Consider the following 27,311-nt stretch of genomic DNA (forward strand, 5'->3'; position numbering starts at 1 on the left):
ACTTGAACCCATGACTCCTTGCCCAAAGGTAGAGTCATGACACCACTGCCACAAGAACTCTACAAAGACAATTTGTAGAGCCTTTGTTCAGAGAGTAGTAGGGGTGTGGAACACAGTGCCTGCAACAGTAGTAGACTCGCCAACTTTAAGGGCATTTAAATAGTCATTGGATAAACACATGGATGAAAATGGAATAGTGTAGGATAGATGGGCTTCAAATTGGCTCCACAGGTGGAGCAATGTCAAGGGCCGAATGGCCTGCACTGCACTTTAATGTTCGATGTTCTATGTTTGATGAGTAAAATAAGATCCCAATCCATCACAGTTGCTCAACGATGCTCATTATGTCCCCATTATCCTATAGTTCTAACACCAGCAATCAGCTATATAACCAGAAAAGTAAATACTGCACATGCTGGCAACAGGAGAGACAAAGAGCCAGCAATACTCTGCAGTTCAGGCAACATCAGTGGTTAAAGTCACAGAGTTAACATTACAGGTTCTGATGAAACACAAATGACCTGAAACATTAACTGTTTCTCTCTCCACTGATGATGCCAGAACTGCAGAGTTTCTCCAGCTCTTTTTGTTTTTATTTCAGTTTCTCAAATGGCTTTTTGAGAGGCTGTAACCGTCAACAAACACTTTAACAATTTAAGGAGGAGAAAAGAAAAATGGGTATTTCCCCCGATACCTGACAGCAACAAGAAGACTAAGATACCTATTTCTAATAATTATTTGTAAGGTGATTATTTGGACGAAAATAATGTGGAAGGGGGAGAAGCAGGAGTTTTACATGCTCATATGAAGTGCTGGTACAGATACAATGGACTGAATGTCCTCCATTTCTGACCCTTCTGTGAGCCTCTAACCCTGACTCTCAACCTCACAACCTCCCTGGCCTGCCAACAGTGGGAATAAGTATCTGATTGGCATTGTTACAGCATTCAACACTTTCCTTCTCAGTAAATACATTTCTCTCACAATGGGGTATTGTAAGAAACAGGGAATGGTATTATGGACAGTGTCCAAAAGCTTCTGAAAGTCAGTGCAAGAGACGTGAAGGTAATACACACAGTCCCCAGGTTGTGAACAGAGGTCTATTCTGGAGTGCATTCACAATTCAATTTGCAGGACAATATAAAGCAGCTGTTTGTAAGTATAGGAAATGGTTGTATGTCAGATCTTTACAATTACACACCAGTCTGGGATCACCTTCATAGGTCAGGCATTTGCAACTCCTTTGTTAAAATGGAGAAACAGATTTTGAGGTTGTCTTTGTAGCGTATGCTGTTAGCGAAATAGTTATTCATTCCATAAGATTCTAAGTGGGATTTATTGTCATTTGTATTCAACCAATAAATACAGTGAAAAGTGTAGTCACCATGCACCGACACCATTTTGAGTTGTAGAAGATATTCAGGTATAACAGGCTTTCTCCCTTCCTGTGCTCTGCTCAACATCAGGGTCAGGAAGGTGGGGGTCTTCACAACAGGCTCCATGCCCACCAATGCTCCCGCATCACAGACCATTCCAGGTGTCCTGCTCCAGGTGCACCATCACTGCCATCGCTCCGATGCAAAGAACACCATACCATGCCCACCATGCCGTCGCTGATTCACCACACTCTTGGTGATCCACCGGAGTACAGATTTGGGCCTACTGCATCGTCACAGCTGAAACCCAATGTCCCAACTCCGACTAGACAGCCTTCTCCGTTGACCGCAGAGGCCATGCTGCCATCACCGCCATTTGAAAGTCAGTGCCGCCACCCCCTCGGGTCCTGTGTCAGGCCCACCAACATCGATGTCACCATGTTCCGGCACCATCTCTCACTCACCGCCCCACACTCACTGCCACTGTGAACTAACTGTGAATCTGGCATCACACATAAACCAGACCAGGCAAGGATTTGAAACGTTGATTTTCCTGCTCCTCGGATGCTGCCTGACGTGCTGTGCTTTTCCAGCAACACCTTCTTGACTCTAATATCCAGCATGTGCAGACCTCACTTTCGCCTAAGGATTTCATTATGACAAGGGATCACCTGCTTAAAACTGAGATGACAAAGAGTCCACAAAACTGTATCTTTGAGTATTTAAGATAGATCCGGTTTGATTCTTGACTCTCGTGGAAGGCTATTGGGGGGATGTAGGAATGTGTATTTGAAATTACAATCAGATCAGCTGTGATCCTACTGAATGTCAGAGCAGCCTTGAAGAGCTGAATGATCTCGTCCTGTTCCTTGTTTGTATATTGATATGAACTGAGCAACTTAAAACACAGCAACATTCAAGCACACTTGGCTTTTGATTTCTTTTTTAATTGAACGTATTTTTCTCATCAACCTGTTCACCGATATTATGACATATCTCTGGAACAGGTGGATCTTAAAGCTGAGCCTGCTGCACTAGGGGTAGAGATGCCTGTCCTCGAATGCTGCCTGAATTGCTGTGCTCTTCCAGCACCACTGATCCAGAATCTGGTTTCCAGCATCTGCAGTCATTGTTTTTACCTCGTAGAGATGCCACCACCATGCCACAAGAGGAACCCCCCACTTGTATTTTGAAAAGCTGCACTCTGATTTACAAGCACCGAGACCCCCCCGCTCCCCCACTAACCCCAAAAACTCATTAGGTTAATTTCCCACAGGAGTCGAACAGAAGGTGGTCTCTTTTCTAACAGCCTCAGCAGCAGGCCCAACGCATAGGTGTCAATCCGGTGGAACTCAGCAAGCAGAACTCTGGCCTACTCCTTCCTCACCTCTAATATTCTCATTTTAACTGACCCTTTCTTCTCTCGCCCTACTCTATATTTGACCACAGTGTTAAGGTGAACAACTTGCTGATTCAGAGGATTTGTCTTGCAGTGATGTGGTGAACTTCAAAAAGAAATGTAACACCTAAATACTGTAGCTGCTTTATTTGCAGGGATGAGATTAACAAAATTTTCACACCTTTAATTTTGCACCCAGACATACACTTGCCATTTTTAACATGTGTAAAAATCCATTTTCCATGGTTTAACCTTGTATGTCAAAACAGCGGAAATTGGGAACCATGAAAAGCTTGATCCTACATCAGACTGTTGGATAAAGATTAAAATAATATGATTGAGAAAAGTTATTACCATTAACGCACCTGCTTAAGGGCTTGTTTTGTTGCATCTTTGTTTCTTTCCTGCTTGTCCACTGTCTGAGGTTGATGGACAGTTCTTGTAAAAGCAGAAAACCTCCGCATCTTCAGGAGGGAGCTGTTGGCCAGCCTTTCCTTATGAAGTGCTTACAGATCCTTAACCTCACTCTGAAATATCACCACACATAAGTAAAGATCTGCAGTTGTCAGATGCAGAAGCAATAAACTGTTTATGGTACCAACAAACTGCTCCAGTTGCAAAATCAGCCAATAATTGGGTGACACAATATCTGTTATTTTGTATTTCTTGCTTTTTTTCACAGAGTATTGAATTTTTTTTCTATTCATGGGATGAGGACATTACTGGCTATAGCAGCATTTGTTGCCCATCCCTAATTGCCCAGAGGGTTTGGAGTCACATGTAGGCCCAGTAAGGATGGCAGTTTCTTTCCCTAAAGGGCATTGGTGAAGGCGATGGGTTTTTCTGACAGTTGGCACATGGTCATCATTAGGACACTTAATTCCATATTTTTAAAAAAATTGAATTCAAATTTTACCACCCGCTCTGTTGGGATTTGAACTCAAATCCCCAGAGCATTACCTGGGTCAATAATACCACCATCACCTCCCCCCAGGTTGTGACAACCTACTTCAAGGTAAACCCCACTTGGATCATGCAGCCTGTTCCTGTGCAACGCAATTTACCACAAGGTGCCAACTAATCAACATTTGCCTTCATTCTATTAACATTGAACAAAGAACTTCCATAATCCAGTCCCTTGGAAGGGGAACTCTGTTATCATTCTGGTCATTTTCTCAGGGTGGGAATTCAGTCCTCATGATTGGTTGTGAACTGTGAACCTCTGTAAAGAGCCCTCCATGATTGTATTAATATCTGAGCAAGGCACAATGGAATGAGTGCAGGCAATACATGCGAATGAACTGGCCGGAGAGAGGTTGTTGTATCTACCTTACCAAGGCAGAACAACCCCCCCCCCCCGGTGAAGTTAAAATATATTATCCACATGCAATAATAATGATATCTACTCTGTTACATTGTGGAATGGTTCATGAAGTTTAGATTAATTCTCAGCAGGGAACTTGCATTAATAACATACATGACAGGACAATTTAGCAAAATGGTACAAGTCTAAACATTTGGATAAGAATTTTTGACTTTCAAAATTCAAAGTGATTTTTCATTTTGAAGCCTTTCCCTGTTGTGTGAATGCACCTGTTGTAATCTCTCGTATCTCAGGCAATGGGCCGAATGGCCTCCTGTTGGCAGTCAGGTGGTGGCAGAGTAATGTCCTGCAGTGACTTGGGGCAACTGCTTCTCAATGAGAGCCCCAGCAGGAACAGAAATGAGGGCGGAGTTGTGTTGCACAGCAACCAGCACCTGGGGCAATTCATAAATGAAATGTGTGGGTGTGGACATTACGGGGAAAGTCTGTCCCCACCCCACGCCATCCCTCCCCCAAACAGACACTCCCCTCCTTGTCCCCCTCCTCCATCACATCCATCCTTTGCCCTGCAAGGAGGGAAGGAAAAGGCACTCTCTTGGTGCTGGTGATCAGCTCTAAGAAGGACCAAAACAAAGCTCCCACTCAGATGCCAGTCTCTCTCTCTCTCTCTCTCTCTCTCTCTCAGACACACACACAGACACACACACAATGCCCAGTTGCAATTGACTGACTTATAGACATTGATAGCATTCAGACTTAGTGTCAGTGTCTCCTTTACCTTTTGCTGGGCTGCTTTTAGTGGTATCTTCATGTTTGGTTGCACCACATGTTTCATATTGTTACATAGTGGTGTGTTTGTGATGCCTTTAAGATGGCACATCTTTAGCCAGTTCCAGCTGGGTGACATTTGGATGACTCAGTACCAATCCTGCAGGAGCATCTAAACAGCTCCATTGAAAAGGAGGGAACTCAGGTCTGGAAATTCTCAGGATCACTCAAGTCAACAGTGGCAGGAAACTCAGTTTGAAGTAGGATCGTAAGAACTAGAAGCAGGTGTAGGTCATTCGGCCCGTCGAGCTTGCTCCACCTTTCAGTCAGATCATGGAAGCTCTAATTGAGACCTTAACTCCAGTGTACTGCTCTCTTATGCTTTAAGTGTGAAGTGTCCCTTTGGAATGGTATAACCATAGCATAACCCTTGATTTCCTTGTCAATCAAATATCTATCTCACTCAACCTTGAATATATTTGCTGACCCAGCCTCCACTGCTCACTGATGAAGAGATTTCCAAAGAGACTAACAACCATCTGAGAGAAGACATTCCTCCTCATTTCTGCCTTAAATGGGAGACCCCTATGTCCTGGGTCTGGATTTCTCCATGAGGGCGAAACATTCTCTCAGCATCTACCCTGTCAAACCTCTGCAGAATCACATACGCTTCAATATGAATGCCTGTTAAAATCATAGAATTCCTACAGTGTGGGAGCAGACTATTCAGCCCATTGAGCTCACACCAACCCTCCTAAGAACATCCCACCCAGACCCAACCCCCTACCAAATCCCTGTAAACCCTCATTTCCCATGGCTAATCCATCTAACCTCCACATCCCTGTATACTTCTGGTGATATAGCATAGCCAATCCACCTACTCTACACATGTTTTGACGATGAGAGAAAACCAGAGCACCAGGAAGAGAGCCATGGAGACACAGGGAGAAAGTGCAAATTCCACACAGACAGTTGCCCAAGAGTGGAATCAAACCCAGGACCTGGCACTGTGTGGTAGCATGCTGCCTCATTATAATTCTCTTGTACTCCACTGAAAGCAGATGGATAGATCATATTACATGGCTATAAAGTTGGAAAGCAGGAACCCTCTTTATCATTGAAGATTTCAAGGCTATTGAGCTATCCTTCCTCAGGAATAGAACTCTATGATGACACATGTTAGGGACCAGGCCCGACCCCTCAAAACATTTTTAAGCAGGTATCCCAGACCGTAACTTTGCTATTTGTTTTAGGTAAGCGTATAGTGGATATTCCTGGAGTGAATTAGTTTGATCCGACTGCCAAGTTTTAAACAAATAGAATTTATTTACAAAATTACGGAGTGAAATACGAAGAACAGAAAATAGGATACTGGATAATTTATCCCATCCAAACACCTGACTATCCTGACTTCATGATGTTGTTCCGAAAATACTTGCAACCGTTCCAATAGACACACCCCTTAGCACAAAGAGTAAAAATGAAACAAACCAGGGCTTACAGGCTTGCAGTTGGAGAGAGAGAGTACCCAGCTGGACTTGCCACAGCAACCTTTCTTCATACACACTGCTGCTGGACTGAATCAAAAGACTCTAATCTAAGCAAAGGCTAGCTACACAGCTAGCTGGCCACTCCCGTTTGATTATACCAATTTTGTTTAAGACATGAAAGCCTTAGGCCAGTGGCATTATCTGTTAGGGGTAAACAAAAGGGCCCCAAATAAACCTTTCAAACCCAGCCTAGTTGGAGCCTGGTCAATTAGCCCCTCTCTGGAATAATCTCAAGGGCAGAATAACCTTGTGAAAAGACCAACATTGTGACATACATTACCGACAATTACATTAACCCATGACATTCCAATGGTCATGCCCCATTCTGAAACTGTAATTAACCCATAAGACCATAAGACATAGGGGTGGAAGTAAGGCCATTCGACCCATCAAGTTCACTCCACCATTCAATCATGGCTGATGGGCATTTCAACTCCACTTACCCGCATTCTCCCCGTAGCCCTTAATTCCTTGTGACATCAAGAATTTATCAATTTCTGCCTTGAAGACATTTAGCATCCCAGCCTCCACTGCACTCTGTGGCAATGAATTCCACAGGCCCACCACTCTCTGGCTAAAGAAATGTCTCTGCATTTCTGTTCTGAATTTACACCCTCTAATTCTAAGGCTGTGTCCACAGGTCCTAGTCTCCTCGCCTAACGGAAACAATTTCCTAGCGTCCACCCTCTCCAAGCCATGTATTATCTTGTAAGTTTCTATTAGATCTCCCCTTAATCTTCTAAACTCCAATGAATACAATCCCAGGATCCTCAGCCGTTCCTCATATGTTAGACCTACCATTCCAGGGATCATCCGTGTGAATCTCCGCTGGACACGCTCCAGTGCCAGTATGTCCTTCCTGAGGTGTGGGGACCAAAACTGGACACAGTACTCCAAATGGGGCCTAACCAGAGCTTTATAAAGTCTCAGTAGCACAACAGTGCTTTTATATTCCAACCCTCTTGAGATAATTGACAACATTGCATTCGCTTTCTTAATCACGGACTCAACCGGCATGTTTACCTTTAGTGAATCCTCGACTAGCACTCCCAGATCCCTCTGTACTTTGGCTTTACGAATTTTCTCACCGTTTAGAAAGTAGTCCATGCTTATATTCTTTTTTCCAAAGTGCAAGACCTCGCATTTGCTCACATTGAATTCCATCAGCCATTTCCTGGACCACTCTCCCAAACTGTCTGGATCCTTCTGCAGCCTCCCCACTTCCTCAATACTACCTGCCTGTCCACCTAACTTTGTATCATCGGCAACTTCGCTAGAATGCCCCCAGTCCCTTCATCCAGATCATTAATATATAATGTGAACTGCTGCGGCCCCAACACTGAACCCTGCGGGACACCGCTTGTCACCGGCTGCCATTCCGAAAAAGAACCTTTTATCCCAACTCTCTGCCTTCTGTCAGACAGCCAATCCTCAATCCATACCAGAAGCTCACCTCGAACACTATGGGCCCTCACCTTGCTCAGCAGCCTCCCGTGTGGCACCTTATCAAAGGCCTTTTGGAAGTCTAGGTAGATAACATCTACTGGGTTTCCCTGGTCTAACCTACTTGCCACCTCTTCAAAGAACTCCAACAGGTTTGTCAGGCACGACCTCCCCTTACTAAATCCATGTTGACTTGTTCTAATCCGACCCTGCTCTTCCAAGAATTTAGAAACCTCATCCTTAATGATGGATTCTAGAATTTTACCAACAACTGAGGTTAGGCTAATTGGCCTATAATTTTCCATCTTTTGCCTTGATTCTTTCTTGAACAAGGGGGTTACAACAGCGATCTTCCAATCATCCGGGACTTTCCCTGACTCCAGTCAGGGAAATAAACCCAGATTTATTATTGGTCCATGAAATAAAGAGAACAAATGCTGTGCTCATCATAAAAAGCCGTCACAGAAGGAGAACTCCCTCTCACACAAGAAACTCAATTCGAAGACTTTTTTCCAGGGAAGAGGGTTTTTCTGATGGCCCACTTAAATAATCATTTTCCAATAAGTTACCAAACAGAGGAAAACCTCTACAGAAGCCTTCTAGTACTGATATTGTAACACTGACATTAGAAATTCATTTAAATGCAACGATCATTAATTGGACATTCCCAACATGACTCTGATGATCCATTGCAATCTGATATAGCAAAAGATTGAGCTCAAACAATGCATTAAAGGTATGAGGTTACAATCTATCTGTATCCCAATCTTGAGTCAGACTGGTTCTATTTCCAAGATAGATTGACTGCCTACAGATTGTGTGCTTTTTGAACAAAGTAGAACATATCTGCAAATACAAAATGCAAATTCATCCCATAGACTTATACGTGTGTGTGCGTGCATGTGAGGGAGAGAGTGAGTGAGAGAGAGTGTGTGTGTGGGAGAGAGTGTGTGTATGTCCATGTGAGAGTGTGTCTTCATGTGTACATAATTTATAGAGTGGATGTATGTGTGTGAGTTTGGGGGTGTCTGTGTGTCTGAGAAAGAGAGCGTGTGTATAAGAGAGGGTCTGCTTGGATGTGTGAATATGTAATAGGGTGTGTGTGTGAGAGTATATAGTGAAATGGGGTCACCTGTCGTGTAACATGAACCCAAGGTCCCGATTGAGGCCATCCTTATGGGTACCAAACTTAGCTATCAGCCTCTGCTCGCCCACTCTGTGTTGTTCTGTATCCTGAAGTCCGCCTTGGAGGACGGTCACCCAAAGATCTGAGGTCGAATGTCCCAGACCACCGAAGCGTTCCCTGACTGGGAGGGAACATCCCTGTCTGGTGATTGTTCCTGGGTGTCCATTCATCTGTTGTTGTAGCCTCTGCTCGGTCTCACCAATGTACCATGCCTCAGGGCATCCTTGCCTGCAGTGTATGAGATAGACAACATTGGCCAAGTCACATGAGTACCCGTCGCATACATGTGCAATGGTGGTATTCATGTCAACACTCTGATGCATCTTGCAGTGGTTGCCTGACAGGGTTGTGTGGTGTTGTAGTCAATGCTGTCCTGAAAGCTGGGCAGTTTGCTGTGAACAATGGTCTGTTTAAGGTTTGGTGATTGTTTAAACATAAGACATTTTATAAAGTCCTACTTTGGAAATAGAATCAGTCTGACTCAAGATTGGAATACAGACAGACTCTAACCTCACATCTTTAATGTATTGTCTGAGCTGAGAAGTCACCTTTTTTTAACAGAACTTTAAGTTTTCACAAGAATGTGACTTGAAAGAAGTTCTGGGATTTACATATTAATGAATCGAAACCTGCAATCCATTCTAAAAGATGAAAGACTTAACAGCAATCTAGATTTGTTCAATACGACGTATCAATTGTATGACACGATGATCTTTTGCTATAAATTCTGTGTCCTATGATCCTGCCCCACTAGTTACCTGGAAGGAGCAGCGATCCAAAAGCTAGTGCTTCCTAATAAACCTGTTGGACGATAACCTGGTGTTATGTGATTTTTAATTTTGACTAGAAATGATCTAACTGAATATTTTCCATCATATAAAATACTTTTTAAAAAAAATGAGTGGTTTCTGTGATTGGGTTGACTTTGGAGTAGCAATGTCAGTGGGAGGAACTTAATGTACACCAACACAACCTCCGGTAATGCAGCAGAGATACTTTGGGCCATCAACTTCTCATCGAAATACATAGTTACAGTGTCACTAACACACTCAAAACTGCTTTATATCAACACAGTCCCATGAATATTCAGTTTCCTCTGCATGCCAGAGCGAATACCAAAATATTCGGAACCTTCTGTATAATTGAAGCTCAAGGAATCCCATGACACTAAAGTTTATACACAGAACATTGGATTGGATCGAACTTCCACACACAGCCTGGCCAGCCCCAAATCCCCTTCGGTATAGATTCTCCCAGCCTATCAGTATATCCCTCTGCTTAATTCTCTTCCGTTTCTAGCTGTTCTCTTTGGTTCCCTGCGCTGTCTCTGGGTTCTCTTGATTGGATGTTTAGGAACTGAACTAATTATGTCTTCTTCCATTTTGGACGAAGTGGGAAATGTTCACTTTGGAACTGGATTTAAAACAGGGTTTGGATTAGAATTTGAAGATCTATTCAGGGTCACATCCTCCTGTGCTATCGTCCTTTGAAAGCTGAAATTATACTGATTCTCAATGAAATACAAAGCGCATGAACTTTCCTTGGTCAGGTTATTTCACAGGGTGGAAGTTTTCTGTCGTTTCTAAGTCACCTTTAAATTCGCACCCAAGGGGTTCTGGTGACAAGTACAGCTCCGACCTGGAGAGAGTTCTAGCAGCCAAGGATGGGAGATCCATGTGCAGAGCAGTCCCATGGTGCAGTTGTGGATATCAGGCAGGGATGTTCCAGAATTGGTTTTGTGACGCTTTCAAACCGGCACCGAATGGTCACAGCTTCGGAAATCAACAGCCGGGTGGGTGTGAGAGGCCAAATTGTTAACAGTGTGAGGGCTGAGAATGGACAAGTGTGAACCCCTGGGGTTTGTCCGGGCATTCTTCCCATGTGACACTCCTCATCACTGGCAGCTTTATAGAGTTCAGTAATGTGAAAGACATCCAGCCATTCAAGATGGGTTTGCGCCTGATAGTCCTCTTCCTTGCATTGCTGAAGCATGTTTCCACTGAGTTCTCAGTGCAAGGTGAGAAGCAGCAGAGTTACACCGAGTGGAAGTTAGTTCAGCAACGTTTAAAACAGCAGGTAGCTCTGATCAGGAAGTTCTCCGAACTGGTGTGGAATTTGTTCAGTTGCATTTTGTCTGTGTGTGTGTGTATGGGAGGGAAATTGTATTCATTTCTGAACCCCGCTGTAATGCAAGTGCAGTTTCACTGAGCACTCACAATCTAAAGCACACACTGTCAGCTTTCGGTTACATTCAATGTTCTGGGTTTTTTTTAAGAGAGCAGAGAGGAAAATAAGATTCTGAAAGACCTTCATGGGTAAATACTGAGAGTCATGGGAGAGTCTAGGACCAGAGGGCACAGTCTCAATTAAAGGGGTGCCAATTTAAACTGAGATAGTCACACAGCCCAGAAACTGACCTTTTGGTCCAACTTGTCCATTCCAACTCGACATCCTAATCTGACCTAGTCCCACTTGCCAGCACTTGGCCCATATCCCTCTAAACCCTTCCCATTCATATACCCATCCAGATGCCTTTTAAATGCTCTAATTGTACCAGCCCCCACCACTTCCTTTGGCAGCTCATTCCATAAACCTTCTGCGTGAAAAAGTTCCCCCAGCTCCCTTTTACATGTTTCCCTTCTCATCTTAAACCTATGCCCTCTAGTTTCAGACTCCTCTGCCTGGGAACGAACACCTTGGCTATTCAATCTATCCATGCCCATCATGATTTTATAAACCTCTAAAAAGTCATCCCTCAGTCTCCAATGCTCCATGGAAAAATGCCCCAACCTATTCAGCCTTTCCCTATAGCTCAAACCCTCCAGTCCCAGCAACATCTTTGTAAATATTTTCTGAACCTTTTCAAGCTGAACAACATTTTTCATATAGCAGGGAGACCAGAATTGTACACAGTATTCCAAAAGTGGCCTAACCAATGTTCTGTACAGCTGCAACATGACCTTCCAAACCCCATACTCAGTGCACTGACCTAATGCCTTCTTTCCCACCCTGTCTACTTGCGACTCCACTTTCAAGGAACTATGAGCTCTTTGTTCAGCAGTACTTGTCAGGACCTTATCGTTAAGTGTATAAGCCCTACCCCGATTTGCCTTACCAAAATGCAGCACTTTACATTTATCTAAATCAAACTTCACCTGCAACTCCTTGGCCCATTGACCCATCTGATCAAGGTCCCATTCTACTCTGAGATACTGACCACACACCACCTATTTTGGTGTCATCTAGAAACTTACCAATCTTCCCTCCTATATTCACATCAAAATCATTTAAATAAATGACCAAAAGCAGTAGACCCAGCACTCTTGGTCACAGGCCTACAGTCTGCAAAGCAACCCTCAAACACCACCTTCTGTCTCCTACCTTCAAGCCAATTTTGTATCCAATTGGCCAGGTTCCCCTGGATTTAACATTACTAATCAGTATACCATATAGAACCCTATAGACACTTTTTCCGTAGCACAAAGCCATATTGACTTTCCCTAATCCATACTTGCCTTTCCAAATGCATGTAAATTCTGTCACCCAGAATCCCCTCCAACAACTTCCCAACCACTGATGTTACACTCACCGGTCTATAGTTCCCAGGCTTCTCCTTACAGCCTTTCTTAAATAATGTCACCATGTTACCCAACTTCCAGTCTTCCGGCACCTCACCCTGGTTATTAATGACACAGATGTCTCAGCAAGGGGCCCAGCAATATCTTCCCTTGCTTCCCATAAAGTTCTGGGAAATACCTGATCAGGTCCCAGGGATGTATCTACCTTTACATGTTTTAAGACCTCCAGCACCTCCTTTTCTGTGATATGAACTCTTTTTGAGATGTCGCTATTTATTTCCTCAAGTTCCCTAGCTTCCACATCCTTCTCCATGTAAATACTGACACAAAACATTTGTTTAGTATTTCACCCCTCCCCTGCAGTTCCATACATAGATGGCCACATTAATCTTTAAGGAGTGCCATTCTCTCTCTAATTACTTTTTTGTCCTTAGTGTTCTTATGAATCTCTTTGGATTCTCCTTAACTCTATTTGCCACAGCTATCTCATGTCAACATTTTGCCCACCTGATTTCCCTTGAGTGTATTCCTACTGCCTTTGTACACCTCTAGGGATTCACCCTATCCCAGCTATCTATAGCTGACATATGCCTCTTTTTTCTTGATCAGACCCTCAACTTCTCTAGTCACCCAGCATTCCTACACCTACCAGCCTTGCACTTTGCAATAGCAGGAAGGTAGTGTCTCTGAACTCTCGTTATCTCATTTTTAAACACCTCCCACTTCCCATTCATCCCTTTATCGGCCAATAACCTCCCCCAATCAACTGTTGAAAGTTCCTGTTTAATACTTTTAAAATTGGCCTTATTTCAATTTAGAATTTTAACATTTTTGAGGAAGAATTTCTTCGCTCAACTTTGTGAATCTTTGGAACTCCTTGCCACAGAGAGCAGTGGGGGCAGAGTCCTTGTGTATATTTAACACTGAGATGGTTATGTTCTTGATCAGTCAGGGAGTCAAGGGTTACAGGGAAAGGGCATGAATATGGACATGATGAATATGGGATCAGCCATGTTCCTATTGAATGGTAGAGTAGGCTTGAGCCTATTTCTTATGGTCTTAGAAGAAAGGGTTCTGAAAAGATTTACAAGGATGTTGCCAGGGTTGGAGGATTTGAGCTCTAGGGAGAAGCTGAACAGGCTGGGGCTGTTTTCCCTGGAGCATAGGAAGCTGAGGGGTGACCTTTTGAGGTTTATAAAATCATGAGGGACATGGATAGGGTAAATAGACAAAGTCTTTTCCCTGGGTTGGGGGAGTCAAGAACTAAAGGGCATTAGTTTAGGGTGAGAGGGGAATGATATAAAAGGGACCTAAGGGGCAATTTTTCATGCAGAGGGTGGTGCGTGTATGGAATGAGCTGGCGGAGGAAGTGATAGAGGCTGGTACAATTGCAACATTTAAAAGGCATCTGGATGGGAACATGAATAAGAAGGGTTTAGAGGGATATGGGGATCGAGTGTGTGTGGTGCTGGAAAAGCACAGCAGGTCAGGCAGCATCCGAGGAGCAGGAGAATCGACATATCGGGCAAAAGCCCTTCATTAGGAATGAGGGGATTTTGCCTTTAGAGGGATATGGGCCAAGTGCTGCCTAGTGGGTCTAGATTAGGTTGGAATATCTGGTCGGCATGGACTAGTTGGTCCAAAGGGTCTGTTTCCATGCTGTACATCTCTATGGCTCTATGACTGTAACTGGTAAAAGAACAAAGGGAGACTTTTTATATACAACCAGCTGTTGTGATCTGGAAAGAATTTGGCTGAGAGAAGCAGATTCAACAATAACTAAGAACAAAGAAGAACAAAGAAAATTTACAGCCCAAGAACAGGCCCTTCGGCCCTCCAAGCCTGAGCTGATCCAAATGTACTGTCTAAACCTGTTGGTCAATTCTTAAGCATCTGTATCCCTCTGCTCCCCACCTACTCATGCATCTGTCCAGAAACATCTTAAATGAATCTACCGTGCCTGCCTCTACCACCTCTGCTAGCAACGCCTTCCAGACGCCCTCCACCCTCTGTGTGAAGTACTTGCCCCCTTAAACTTTCCACCTCTCACCTTGAATGCGTGATCTCTCTTCATGGAATCCTTCACCCTGGAATAAAGCTTGTCTCTATCCACCCTGTTTATACCCTTCATGATTTTGTAAACCTCAGTCAGGTTCCCTCCCCCCCATCTCCTTTTTTCTAATGAAAATAAACCTAACCTACTCAACCTCTCTTCATAACTAGCACCTTCCATACCAGGCAACATCCTCGTAAACCTTCTCTGCACCCTCTCCAAAGGGTCCACATCCTTTTGGTAATGTGGCGACCAGCTCTGTACACAGTATTCCAAATGCAGCCGAACCAACGTCCTGTACAATTTTAACATGACTTGCCAGTCTTATACTCAATACCCCGTCCAGTGAAGGCAAGCATACTATATGCCTTTTTGACCACTCTATCCACCTGTGCAGCAACCTTCAGGGTACAATGGACCTACTCTTCCGGATCTCTCTGCCCATCAACGTTTACCAAGGCCCTTCCGTTCATTGTATAATTTGCTCTAGAATTAGACTTGCCTAAATGCATCACCTCACATTTGTCTGGATTGAAATCCATCTGCCACTTTTCTGCCCAACTCTCCAGTCTATCTATATCTCCCTATCTATATTCTTTGACAGTCCCTTATGCTTTCTGCTACTCCACTTACTATTGAAAGAAAATGCAAGAGCTACCTGTGAGGATGGCAGGTGTGAGGATCCGTGCTTCCCCTGTCTGCAGAGTCTATAACAACAGGCTCAGAGCAAGGGCTTGGCCTTTTCAAACTGAGACCAGGTTCACTAGTTTCATTAATGTGTGTGGAGATTCACAGTAATTCTCAAACCCACTGGGTTGTGCTCACAGCTACTGAATATCTTCAAGAAAATGTATTGATTAATCTTTGGACATCAAGAGATTCCAGGGATACAGGATAATATGGGAAAGTGGAATTGAGCTAAAGGTGGCTGAGGGGTGACCTTATAGAGGTTTATAAAATCATGAGGGGCACGGAAAGGGTAAATAGACAAAGTATTTTCCCTGGGGTGGGGAGTCCAGAACTAGAGGAAATAGGTTTAGGGTGAGAGGGAAAAGATATAAAAGAGACCTAAAGGGCGACTTGTTCATGCAGAGGGTGGTACATGTATGGAATGAGCTGGCAGAGGAAGTGGTGGAGGCTGGTACAATTGCACCATTTAAAAGGCATTTGGATGGGTATATGAATAGGAAGGGTTTGGAGAGATATGGGCCGGGTGCTGGCAGGTGGGACTAGATTGGGTTGGGATATCTGGTCGGCATGGACAAGTTGGACTGAAGGGTCTGTTTCTGTGCTATACATCTCTATTACTCTACGACTCTAAAACAATCTCACTGAGTGATATAGAAGGTTTATATGACTGAATGGCCGACTCTTTTTCCTGTTTCTTATATTTTTATGAAATGCTTACAGGACTATTGGGAAAGAGCAGGCTGTGGGTCTATTTAAGTTAATCCTTCACTCAAACAGTGGAACAAATGACTCATTTGCTGTAAAATCTTATGATTCTACGATATGGACAGGAATCCCATTGGCTCTGCCAGAAAGTCCTTTGTTTATAAAACTACTGCAGCAATGTGCATTCTCCAAAACAAAGATAGAAGCAAATATAATAGAAGCTTTTTTATCTGTCATCCAACAAGAGTTTTTAAAATGGGGAAGATTATCTTTACCATGAAATAGTAAAGACCCACCCAATCCATGCCCAGTGACACAGAATTGCCTGGGTAAACATTGTACTTGTTTGTGAGTGATTGCCAGCAATGACAACAACCATGAAATAAGCCCTGACCAAAAGTTCTCATTGGGTCAACTGAATAAGTATTTCTCAGTATCTGTGTAGTGAAGTCTTGTCTTTAATAAGTGTAGAAAGTAGCATGTTCTTCAAGTCCAAATCAAACCAATAGCTGATTGACTGATGCTCATGCAATTACAATGACAGCCAACATATCATTTGCCTTCTTAACTGCTTATTGTATCTACATCATTGTTTTTAGTGGCTGATGTACAAGGACCCCCAGGACTCTAGAGAACTCTCATTCCTGTGTTCTGCCCCTTGTGTTGCTTCTTAGCACCAGACTGATTTCACACATAGATTTCCTGCACAAATATCCTTTCTTACTGTTGCTTGCCTTTGTCTTTCAATAACAATGTTATCCCACCTCCTTTTCCTTTATTATCTTTCTTTCAAAAGATTGAATACCTTGGAAGCTCAGCTCCCAGTCTTGCTCACCTTGCAGTCATGTCGTACCTACTTATATCTATTGTGCCCTTTATTTATCTACCTTATAGTGAATGCTGTGTGTATTGATACATAATGCCTTTAGATTTGGCTTTTCTTAACATGTTACACACTTTATGTTCCAATCCAACCCTGTTTTCTGATAGACCTAGTTTTCCCCGTGTTCCTCCTTTACTTTTTACTTTTATTTCCATTTTTGTTTCATTCACTCTTGTCTCCATACTTGAGTTTCCAGTCTCCCGTCCATCCTAGTTTAACCTTCCCCACAATACTCGCTAATGCTCCTGTGAGGATATTGGTTCTGGTCCTGTTGGGAGAACCCATTCAGGTTGTGCACCAATTTTATTTTTCCCAGAATTGGCCCCAATTCCTCAAGAATCTAAATCCTTCCCTCTTACGCGGCTCTCTAGCTAGGCATTCAACTGATCTCTCCTCCCATTCCTGATTTCACTAGCACATGGTAGTAAAACACAGGAAAATAGGAGCAGGAGAAGGCCATTCAGCCCTTTGAGCCTGTTCCACCATTCAATATGATCAGGGCTGATCATTTAACTCTCTACCCTGTTCCTGCTTTTCTCTCACAATTTTTTTGATCCCTTTAGCCCTAAGAACTATATCTAACTCCTTCTTAAAAACATTCAATGTCTTGACCTCTGTGGCGGAGAATTCCACAGGCTCCCCACTCTGAGTGAAAAGAATTCTCCCCACCTCAGACCTAAATGGTTTACAGTCTGATCTGATGTAACACGATAGCTCCATTCCCATGTGATCCCGCGTTAGAAGAAAATTGCGTAATAGCAGCACCATTTGAACCAAAGGGACCGGAATTGTGTTATAGCCAACACAAGTAAGGAAAGTTCACATTCTATAAATCCTGAGGAACCTCAATTATCCGGTATTTGATTATCTGAATATCGGATTATCCGGCAAGATAGCAAGGTCCCAATGCTTGGCTAAACAATGTTATCCGGCATTTGATTATCTGGAATTTGATTAGCCGAATGAAATACTCCCTGCCCATGTCCCTCAAAGCTTCTCTGTAATGGTTTAAATTTTTCAATAGCGTTATAGCCAATTCCCGTTGAAGAAATGCATGTTATAGAAGAACCAACTGTACCCGTATCCTCAGATTGTGACCCCTGGTTCTAGAATTCTGAGATTACTACCTTTGACTTCCGGCCTCTTAATTTATTTCCTAAATCCCTATATTCTATTTGCCGAACCTTATCCCTCTTCTTACCATTTTCATTAGTGCCACATACTCTGGCTGTTGTCTTTCTCCATTCAGATGTTCTGCAGCCTCCCAGTGATATCCTTGACCCTGGCATCTGGGAGACTGCATAAGTCATGGTAGATCTTGATGTCACACTTGCAGCCATAGAGACGTCTGTCTGCTCCCCTTATTGTGCCATCGCCTATTACCATTACACTCCCACTCATAGAGTCAGAGAGATGTACAACACAGAAACAGACCCTTCAGTCCAACCCGTCCATGCTGACCAAATATCTCAACCCAATCTAGTCCCACCTGGCAGCACCCGGCCCATATCCCTCCAAACCCTTCCTATTCATGTACCCATCCAGATGCCTATTAAATGTTGCAATTGGAGCAGCCTCCACCATTTCCTCTGGCAGCTCATTCTTTTCCCTCTGCTCTGAGGCTGAGTCACTATTGGAGCCGCAGATATAGCTCTTGCTACATTTCCTAGAGAAACCACTTGTCCAGAAAATCTGTTTGAGAGGCAGCTAACCCCCAGGGGAACTCCTGCCCTATCTGCCTGGTTCATTTACTCTGTCTGTTGGTCACTCATTTCCTTTCTGCCTGAGTGTCTTTAGTTGTATTGTGACCATCCCCTTCCCCTAACATGTTATTCACAAAGAGATGCAACTAATCCAGATTGGAAACATAGTTTTCCAGAAATTGCAGCTGGAGACAGTTCATGTACACGTCACCCCCAACACTGGACATCCCTGATGTCCCACATTGTACAGGAGGAGTATCCCACTTGAACAAGCTGCTCTACCATGACTTATGCATCAATTTTTTTTTCTGTTTACCTTCTCTAGTTTGACGATATGCATCGGGGATCTTACCTTAGTCCTAATACTTTAAGTACTTATTGTAACCAAAAGGCCACTGTTTGCTTTAAAGTCTGACACAGTAGGAATGTTCACTAGGTCCTACTTGCCAACATCATCACTTGTTCCCCTATTGTTTACCAGGCAGACTTGATGATCTTATGTTTTCTCTACAATATCTGTTTGACTATTTTAAAGACTTCCCCTGTTGAACAGCTTTTTGTTCCCTGGTCTTGATGCTGAAGATACAGAAAGAAAAGGGAGAAGCGCACCTCTCCCCTCCCTTTCACTAAATTTCCCATTCACCAAACTTGCAAAGTTACCTATATGCACCTGATTACTCTGTGACAGAATACTTAGCTGTTCTTAATTTATACTACACTTCCGATAGGCCAGTTATCCAGTTTTTTTATTTTATAAAAAACTGCCAGAAGTGCTTTCACACATAACTAAACATTTTTTTTAACCGGTCACCAAATCACCCATGTTACTTGTTCGTCTGTAATCCACCAGCTTTAAATCAGCCATGTTTCAATTAACCAATGTACCTGCAAATAATTAACCAGTTGTTTTTTTACTTTCCGACCAGAAGTGTTATCACACACAATTGAGCAACCTTCCCACATAGTTCGTCAGTTTTATTTAACCTATTTTTCTAATCAACCTGTTCAGAGATGTTATTGCAAACCTCTGAAGCAGGTGGGACTTGAACCCAGGCCTCCTGGACCAGGGATAGAGACTTACCACTGTGCAACAGGAGGGCCCCCATAATTAACCAGTTCCTTTTTAATAAAAAAATGATGTCCTGACACACCTCTGGGACAGGTGGGACTTGAACCTGGACCTCCTGTACCAGGGGTAGGGACACTACTACTGCACCACAAGAGGACGCCCACAGTTAACCAGTGAAGCCAGTTACTTAATTGGCTGTAGCAGAGGCCTCAATTTGCATGATTAGTCCTGTACCAGATACTTTAGATTTGTAACAGTAACTTTAAGTGAAATCTAGCAGTCCTGGATTTTATACAAGATAAACTTTTCAAATGTAAAACTCTTACCTGCCCTCTCACCAGTTCACACTCTGTCTCATACTCTGTCCCACAGTGGCAATGGCTTTTCAGACCCAGATTAACTGAAAGGAGAGACCAGGTTTCTGCACTTAACAAGAATCATTATTTGTTACAAAAAAGTAGATTCTAGCCACAGGTAAACAATCATAAACCATCGAGATATAACTCTTCTATTTAAAACTCTAACCTGTTATAAACTCCTCCTTCCCAAACACAGACAGACAAGTGGACCAAAAATATTGGTGTTATGGATGGAAGGAAAACAGTGAAGAAAATGCAATGGGCCCGTGTCACAGGGTTCATTGAAATGATCCTTTTGCTTGTCAGGACTCGCTGATTTTCAATCTCTCTTCCACAACTACTTTCCATTTCCTTGTAGGAGGCACAGAGTGACTGGTTCACAAATTATTAAGTCTCTGACTTATTAGTTAAAAACCACAGCACTTGGTAAGGGAAAAAAAATGGCTTTCTGCAGGTTATAGGTTTTCTTTACTGCCTTTCTGGGGGGTCCATTGGCTTCCCACCATATTGTTCACACCCATAACCTGTTGAGCTACCTGCGAGCCAATCATAGTTTCTGGCAGGCAGAAAGCCTTTCACATTAACAAGCGGTCACCACTCCATAGACCAATAAGCTACTTGTTGCTGGCCAAATCTCCTGTCATACATACTCCCTGGTTCCAGCTCATCTGCTGTAACTCCCCCACTGTTTGAACAAGCAGTTGTGTAAACAGTACTTGCAAATGAGTGTCAGATAACTTGCTTTTTAAAAAAGCAGAAAATCCATTCTACAACCCTTAGTTTTTAATATAGTCCTTTTCCCATTTCAGTCCACAATCAAAAATGCAGAAAAATAAATTTAAAAAGCACAGTCTTCATCACATTGTCCTCAGAAAAAAAGGTAATAACTGAGAGATTCCTAATCCTCCATTGACATGCAATTACAAAATCAAATCATTACTCGCTTGTTTTGCAGATCCATTCCAAAGTGAGTGCAGTTACAGAAAAATCCAATGTCACGAGAGAGCGATTTGTCGTCTGGATTTGGTGACACAGTTATTTTACTGTCAGTGCCTGCCAGGTTACACTGGAGATGGAATTAACAACTGCCAAGGTAAGATCACACCACAGCAGGGTAATGACGTTAGTGGGAAGGATCTAGTGTTTAAAAAGAAATGAGTTGCCGGTGTAGCATTTCGGTGAGTTAACTGATCTGTGCAGAAAGAGGTGAACAATAATTAAACTCTGAACCAAGACTGCTTCCATGTGCAATGTGGAGATAAATTTACAACAGCTATTTCACATTATACAATATATTCACCCAGAAGAATAACATAGCACTTATCAAATTTCATCATCATTCCCATGTCCCTCTCATTAGTTCAATTGTTGGATTTCTGAAAGAGGTGAATTGTACTGGCATTACAGACTGTCTCATTTCCTTGTAATTGTATGACAATGTTACAGAATATTACAATAGGTGCTATCTTGAATGCAGTAACAATTTGCAAAGCAAACTACTGAAAGTTAATGGTCAGCAGTTGTTTAAGTTCAAATATTATTGGAATAAAAATATTAAATTTAAATATTATTGAAATGAAATTAAAAGATGCAAGCCTAAGATGTATTGCTGACTTCCAGAAAACCTGAGAAGTTTGGGAGAATGGTGGGGAGAAGGAAATGGCAACAGTTCAGATTGCTTAATTAATGTGTTGACTAAACTCCTTCAACAGCACCTTCCAAACCCACAACCACTTCCATCTAGAAGGACAAGGGCAGCAGATTCATGGGAATACCACTCCCTGCAAGTTCCGTCCAAGTAGAAATATATTGCTGTTCCTTCCCTGTCACTGGATCAGAATCTGGGAATTCTCTTCCTAACAGCATGGCGGGACAACCCACAGCAGATGAACTGCAGCAGTTCAGGAAGGCAGCTTCACTCCCACCTTCTCAAAGGTAGCTAGGGATGGGCAATAAATGCTTGCCCAGCCAGTGATGCCCATGCTCCTAGTAAACATAATGACCTGAAACTGAAGCTTTCCTGACCCTCTGCTAGTTGAAGGAGTTATTTATCAGAATCATGACCCCAAAAACCTGGAGCAGAGTTGGTTCAATCTAAACACTGCATCGGGGAACTGGGCAATGTGTATTTTCAGATCTAATCTCAGATTGTACAAATTCCCTTGGTCTCAGACCCGATGACCTGAACATTATGCTGGTGTGTCATACATTACAGCTACAGATATAGGGAGGCAGCAGCCTTTCGGTAATGCAATAGGACTAATAATTGCAAGGGCCAGGCCAAAACTCTGGAACACAGGTTCAAATCTCACTCTGGCCGCAGGTGGAATTTAATGACAATAATATGAAGTAATTCAGAATGTAAAGCTAGCCTGAGTAATGCTGCCATGAAGCTACCATCGATTGTCAGGGAAGGAAATCTGCCATCCTCATGTGGATATGGAGTCACTTACCTGATCAGGCCTCCATGTGACTCCAAACCCACAGCAATGTGGCTGACTCTTAACTGTCCTTTGGAATGGTCATAGCAGGTCACTTTATTCAAGGGAAATTAGGCAACAACTGCTGGTCTTACCTACAATATCCAAATCCCTGGGAAGAAAAAAGGATCATTCTGCTTCTCCTGATTATCACACATGACTTTCTGGGGGTGAAAATGTATCTTCCAATGTCTCGCTTGATCTTCTCAATCCAAACCCTTCAACACAAAACATGTCAAACCAACATTCACCAGCACAAACTTAGTTATATTTGCAAATTTGGGAGGAGATTTTACACTAAACATTATCAGGCAGTCTGAAAGCATTAGATTAGATTCCCTGCAGTGTGGAAACAGGCCCTTTGGCCCAACAAGTCCCCACCGACGAGTAACCTACCCATACCCCTCTGATTAACAGTATGGGCAATTTAGCATGGCCAATTCACCTGACCTGCACATCTTTGGACTGTGGGAGGAAACCCACACAGACATGAGGAGAATGTGCAAACTCCACACAGACAGTTGCCCAAGGCTGGAATTGAACCTGGGATCCTGGTGCTGTGAGGCAGCAGTGCTAATCACTGAGCCACTGTGCCACCCATTATTAGCTAGGGCAACTTCCATTTCTTATATAGCAATTCGGTAATATCTACTTAATCTGGACTTCACTTTTCAGTTTGGTGTTCATGAAGGTGGGGCACTATAGAATCACAGAATGCTTCATCAGCATCAGCTCAGGAGCTTGGTCATTGGCTGAAAGAAAGTCTTGCATTTACATAGTGCCTTAGGTGGTCAGTTATGAGATGAATAACAAATGCCACCCGAGCCAGTGGTACTCAAGTCCCATGAATGAATTTTTAAAAATCTCAATGTGTTTCACAGTTATGAAGGACTTTTGAAGTGTAGTCACTGCTACAATGCAGAGTGTAGTTCCTGTAATTCTGCTCCAACAGTGCATTTTGAGTCCAACCTCAGCAAAGTCACTGCAACCTCAGCAAAGTCACTGCACAGTAAAACCTTTCCATTTTGTGCCTTGTCTATTTTGCAGCCTCACTTAATAAGGTTGTCGAATTCATGTGTATCAGTGTAGAAACAAGAGGGATTTTAAATTCATGCCATCACCATCCAAACTGAAAATATTTTCTAATCAACCTATTTAGAGATGTGATTACACATTTCTGGAGCAGGTTGGACTTGAATTCAGACCTCCCGGTTCAGAGATAGGGACACTAGTACTGTGCTTCAAGACCCCCTCACTCAAAGCTGAACGAACCCTCTGCAAATGCTTCCATCCTGGGATATTGGCTGACATTCAGTTTCTGTCAGTCTGAACTGACCTTGAACCTAGAGACCACAGGCAAAATGCCAGCAAAATAACATTCATGGTAACCTCACTATAAGAAATTTGTAACTTCAAGATGTCGATGAGTTCACTTCTTATGATTTGATTTATTTTTTTTCTGTATCTAGAACCTGATGAAATAATTACGGTTTCTGACGAGGGGATTTGCAACAGAACTGAACCTCAAACTTGTCTGATAACAAAAACAGTTGGAGGAAATGTTACGTTCAGTATTGCTGTCTCGGGTTCTGATCTTAAACAGATTGCATGGTTTAAATATTATGCTTCTCAAGGACCAGTTTTTCACAGGTATACAGGCTGCGAAGGAGCAGGTGAATAAAACACATTTACACTGAGAGATGAATAACTCGCACTTACCTTCATGTCAGGTATAGTCAGTACATACTGGGTAATGTTAAAAAAAGACCACTTGTGACAATGGGTCTTTAATTCACAAACACTCAGGTGATTTTTATGCATTTCAGGATAATTAAAAATTCTTAATCAGAAATTATTTCTCAGAGTATGAGTGTGTACTCACTATACTCAGTATTGTTTCGACTCATATCTAATGTGTTAAGACCATAAAACAATAAGAAATAGGAACAGGAGTAGGCCATTCCACCCCTTGAGCCTTTTCCACCATTCATCATAATAACATTCCTGCATTTTCCCAGTAACTCTTGATTCCCTAACTGATCAGGAGTCTCTCTATCTCAGCCTTAAATGTCCACAGGGACTCTGCCCCCACAGCTCTCTCTGTGACAAGGAGTTCCAAAGACTCACAACCCTCTGAGAGAAGAAATTCCTCCTCATCTTAGTCTTCAATTGGTGTGCCTTTATTCTCAGACTATTCTGTCCGGTCCTAGACTCTGCCACAGGGGTAAACAACCTCTCAACATTTACCCTGTCAAGCCCTTTAAGAATTCTATATGTTTCAATGAGATCAGATTGCAGAGCCATTGGCCTTGATTTTTATGTCCTCGTTGTCTACAGGAGTAGTGCCAGAAGACTGGAGGATAGCAAATGTGGTTCCCTTGTTCAAGAAGGGGAGTAGGGATAACCCTAGTAACTATAGGCCGGTGAGTCTCACTTCTGTTGTGGGCAAAGTCTTAGAGAGAATTGTAAGGGATAGGATTTATGAACATCTGGATAGGAATAATGTGATCAAGGATGGTCAGCATGGTTTTGTGAAGGGCAGGTCGTGCTTCACAAACCTTATTGAATTCTTTGAGAAGGTGACTAAGGAGGTAGACGAGGGTAAAGCGGTAGATGTGGTGTATATGGATTTTAGTAAGGCATTTGATAAGGTTCCCCATGGTAGGCTACTGCAAAATATACGGAGGTATGGCATTGAGGATGAGTTGGAGGTTTGGATTAGGAGTTGGCTGGCTGGAAGAAGACAGAGGGTAGTAGTTGATGGTAAAGGTTCATCTTGGAGTGCAGTTACTTGCGGTGTTCCGCAAGGATCTGTTTTGGGACCATTGCTGTTTGTCATTTTTATAAATGACCTGGAGGAGGGGATAGAAGGTTGGGTGAGCAAGTTTGCGGATGATACGAAAGTCGGTGGAGTGGTTGACAGTGAGGAAGGATGTGTCAGGTTACAGCGGATATAGATAAGTTGCAGAGCTGGGCAGAAAGGTGGCAAATGGAGTTCAATGTAGGTAAGTGTGAGGTGATTCAATTTGGTAAGAGTAACAAAAAGATGGGGTACTGGGCTAATGGTCGGATACTTGGTAGTGTGGATGAGCAGAGGGATCTTGGTGTCATGTACACAGATCTCTGAAAGTTGCCACCCAGGTAAATAGTGCGGTAATGAAGGCATATGGCGTACTGGCTTTTATTGGTAGAGGAATTGAGTTCCAGAGCCCTGAGGTCATGTTGCAGTTGTATAAGACTCTGGTGCGGCCGCATCTGGAGTATTGTGTGCAGTTTTGGTCGCCATACTATAGGAAGGATGTGGAGGCACTGGAACGGGTGCAGAGGAGGTTTACCAGGATGTTGGCTGGTATGGTAGGAAGATCGTATGAGGAAAGGCTGAGGCACTTGGGGTTGTTTTCATTGGAGAAAAGAAGGTTTAGGGGTGACTTGATAGAGGTGTACAAGATGATTAGGGGTTTAGATAGGGTTGACCATGAGAACATTTTTCCATGTATGGAGTCAGCTATTACGAGGGGGCATAGCTTTAAATTAAGGGGTGGTAGGTATAGGACAGATGTTAGGGGTAGATTCTTTACTCAGCGAGTCGTGAGTTTATGGAATGCCCTGCCAGTAGCAGTGGTGGACTCTCCCTCTTTATGGGCATTTAAACGGGCATTGGATAGGCATATGGAGGATAGTGGGCTAGTGTAGGTTAGGTGGGCTTGGATCGGCGCAACATCGAGGGCCAAAGGGCCTATACTGCGCTGTATTTTTCTATGTTCTATGTTCTATGTTCTATCACCTTTCATGCTTCTAAACTCTAGTGAGTACAGCTCCAACCTGTTTAGCATTTGCTCAAAAGACAATTCCCCCATACTGGGATCATCCCAGTTGAACCTTCTGTGAACTGACTTCAATGGAATCATATTTTTCCTTAAATAAGGAAACCAACACTGCTCATAGTGTCCCAGATGTGGTCTCACTAGCTCCTTGTACAGTTTCAGGTACTAGGAAAAAGTGAGGTCTGCAGATGCTGGAGATCAGAGTCGAAGCATGTGGTGCTGGAAAAGCACTGATGAAGGGCTTATGCCCGAAACATCGACTCTCCTACTCCTTGACCTGCTGTGCTTTTCTAGCACCACACTTTTCGACTTTGTACAGTTGTAGGAAGACTTCCCTAGTCTTATATTCCAACCCCTTGAAATAATGGCCAACATTCCATGAGCCTTCCTGATTACCTGCTGCACCTGTCCCCCCCACCCCACCAAGTCCTTTGTGTTGCAGCTTTCTGCAGTTTTCTCTATTTAAATAATATTCTATTCTTTTGTTCATCCTTCCAAAATGAACAACTTTGCATTTTCCCACCTTCTATCCCATTTGCCAATATTTTAGTCCATTATTTAACCTATCAATATCTCTCTTTAAACAATTTCTATCCCATTTGCAACTTTTCTTTCCACCTATTTTTGTGTGTCGTCTGCAAATTTGGCTGCAGTACATTTACTTTCTACCTCCAAGTCATTACTATTTATTGTAAATAATCCCAGCGCTGATCCCTGCTGGGCACAGATTGCCAATCTGAAAAGGATCCCTTTATCCCTACTTGCTATTTCCTGCCCATTAGGCAATTCTTTCTTCACGCCAATGTCCTACCTACAACATCTTGGGCTCTTACCTTATGACTTTGGTGATGTACCTTGTTGATTGCCTTCTGGAATTCCAAATACAACACATCTACTGCTCCCCTCTATTCACTCTGGTTG

General features: G+C 43.0%; 1 protein-coding gene across 3 annotated transcripts in view; it reads right to left on the bottom strand.

The window, feature by feature from the left end:
• LOC122540120 (coiled-coil domain-containing protein 27-like) overlaps positions 1-21,158 on the bottom strand; it is a 53,847-nt gene extending 32,689 nt beyond the window's left edge. For 2 of the 3 annotated variants that reach the window (XM_087980699.1, XM_087980697.1), the window contains exons 1-3: positions 21,027-21,127; positions 20,054-20,127; positions 3,141-3,302 (exon numbers count right to left, since the gene is read on the bottom strand). In XM_087980699.1, the coding sequence (XP_087836825.1) occupies positions 3,141-3,239 (99 nt within the window). In that variant the 5' untranslated portion in view covers positions 3,240-3,302; positions 20,054-20,127; positions 21,027-21,127. Of the gene's footprint in view, positions 1-3,140; positions 3,303-20,053; positions 20,154-21,026 lie in introns of all 3 variants that reach the window. The other variant, XM_087980698.1, reaches the window with a different exon arrangement.
• Positions 21,159-27,311: the final 6,153 nt, after the last annotated feature.

Source organism: Chiloscyllium plagiosum, unplaced genomic scaffold, assembly GCF_037043375.1.
Source record: "Chiloscyllium plagiosum isolate Xiang-an unplaced genomic scaffold, Cpla_swu_hap1 HiC_scaffold_37, whole genome shotgun sequence".
Classification (NCBI taxonomy): Eukaryota; Metazoa; Chordata; class Chondrichthyes; order Orectolobiformes; family Hemiscylliidae; genus Chiloscyllium; species Chiloscyllium plagiosum.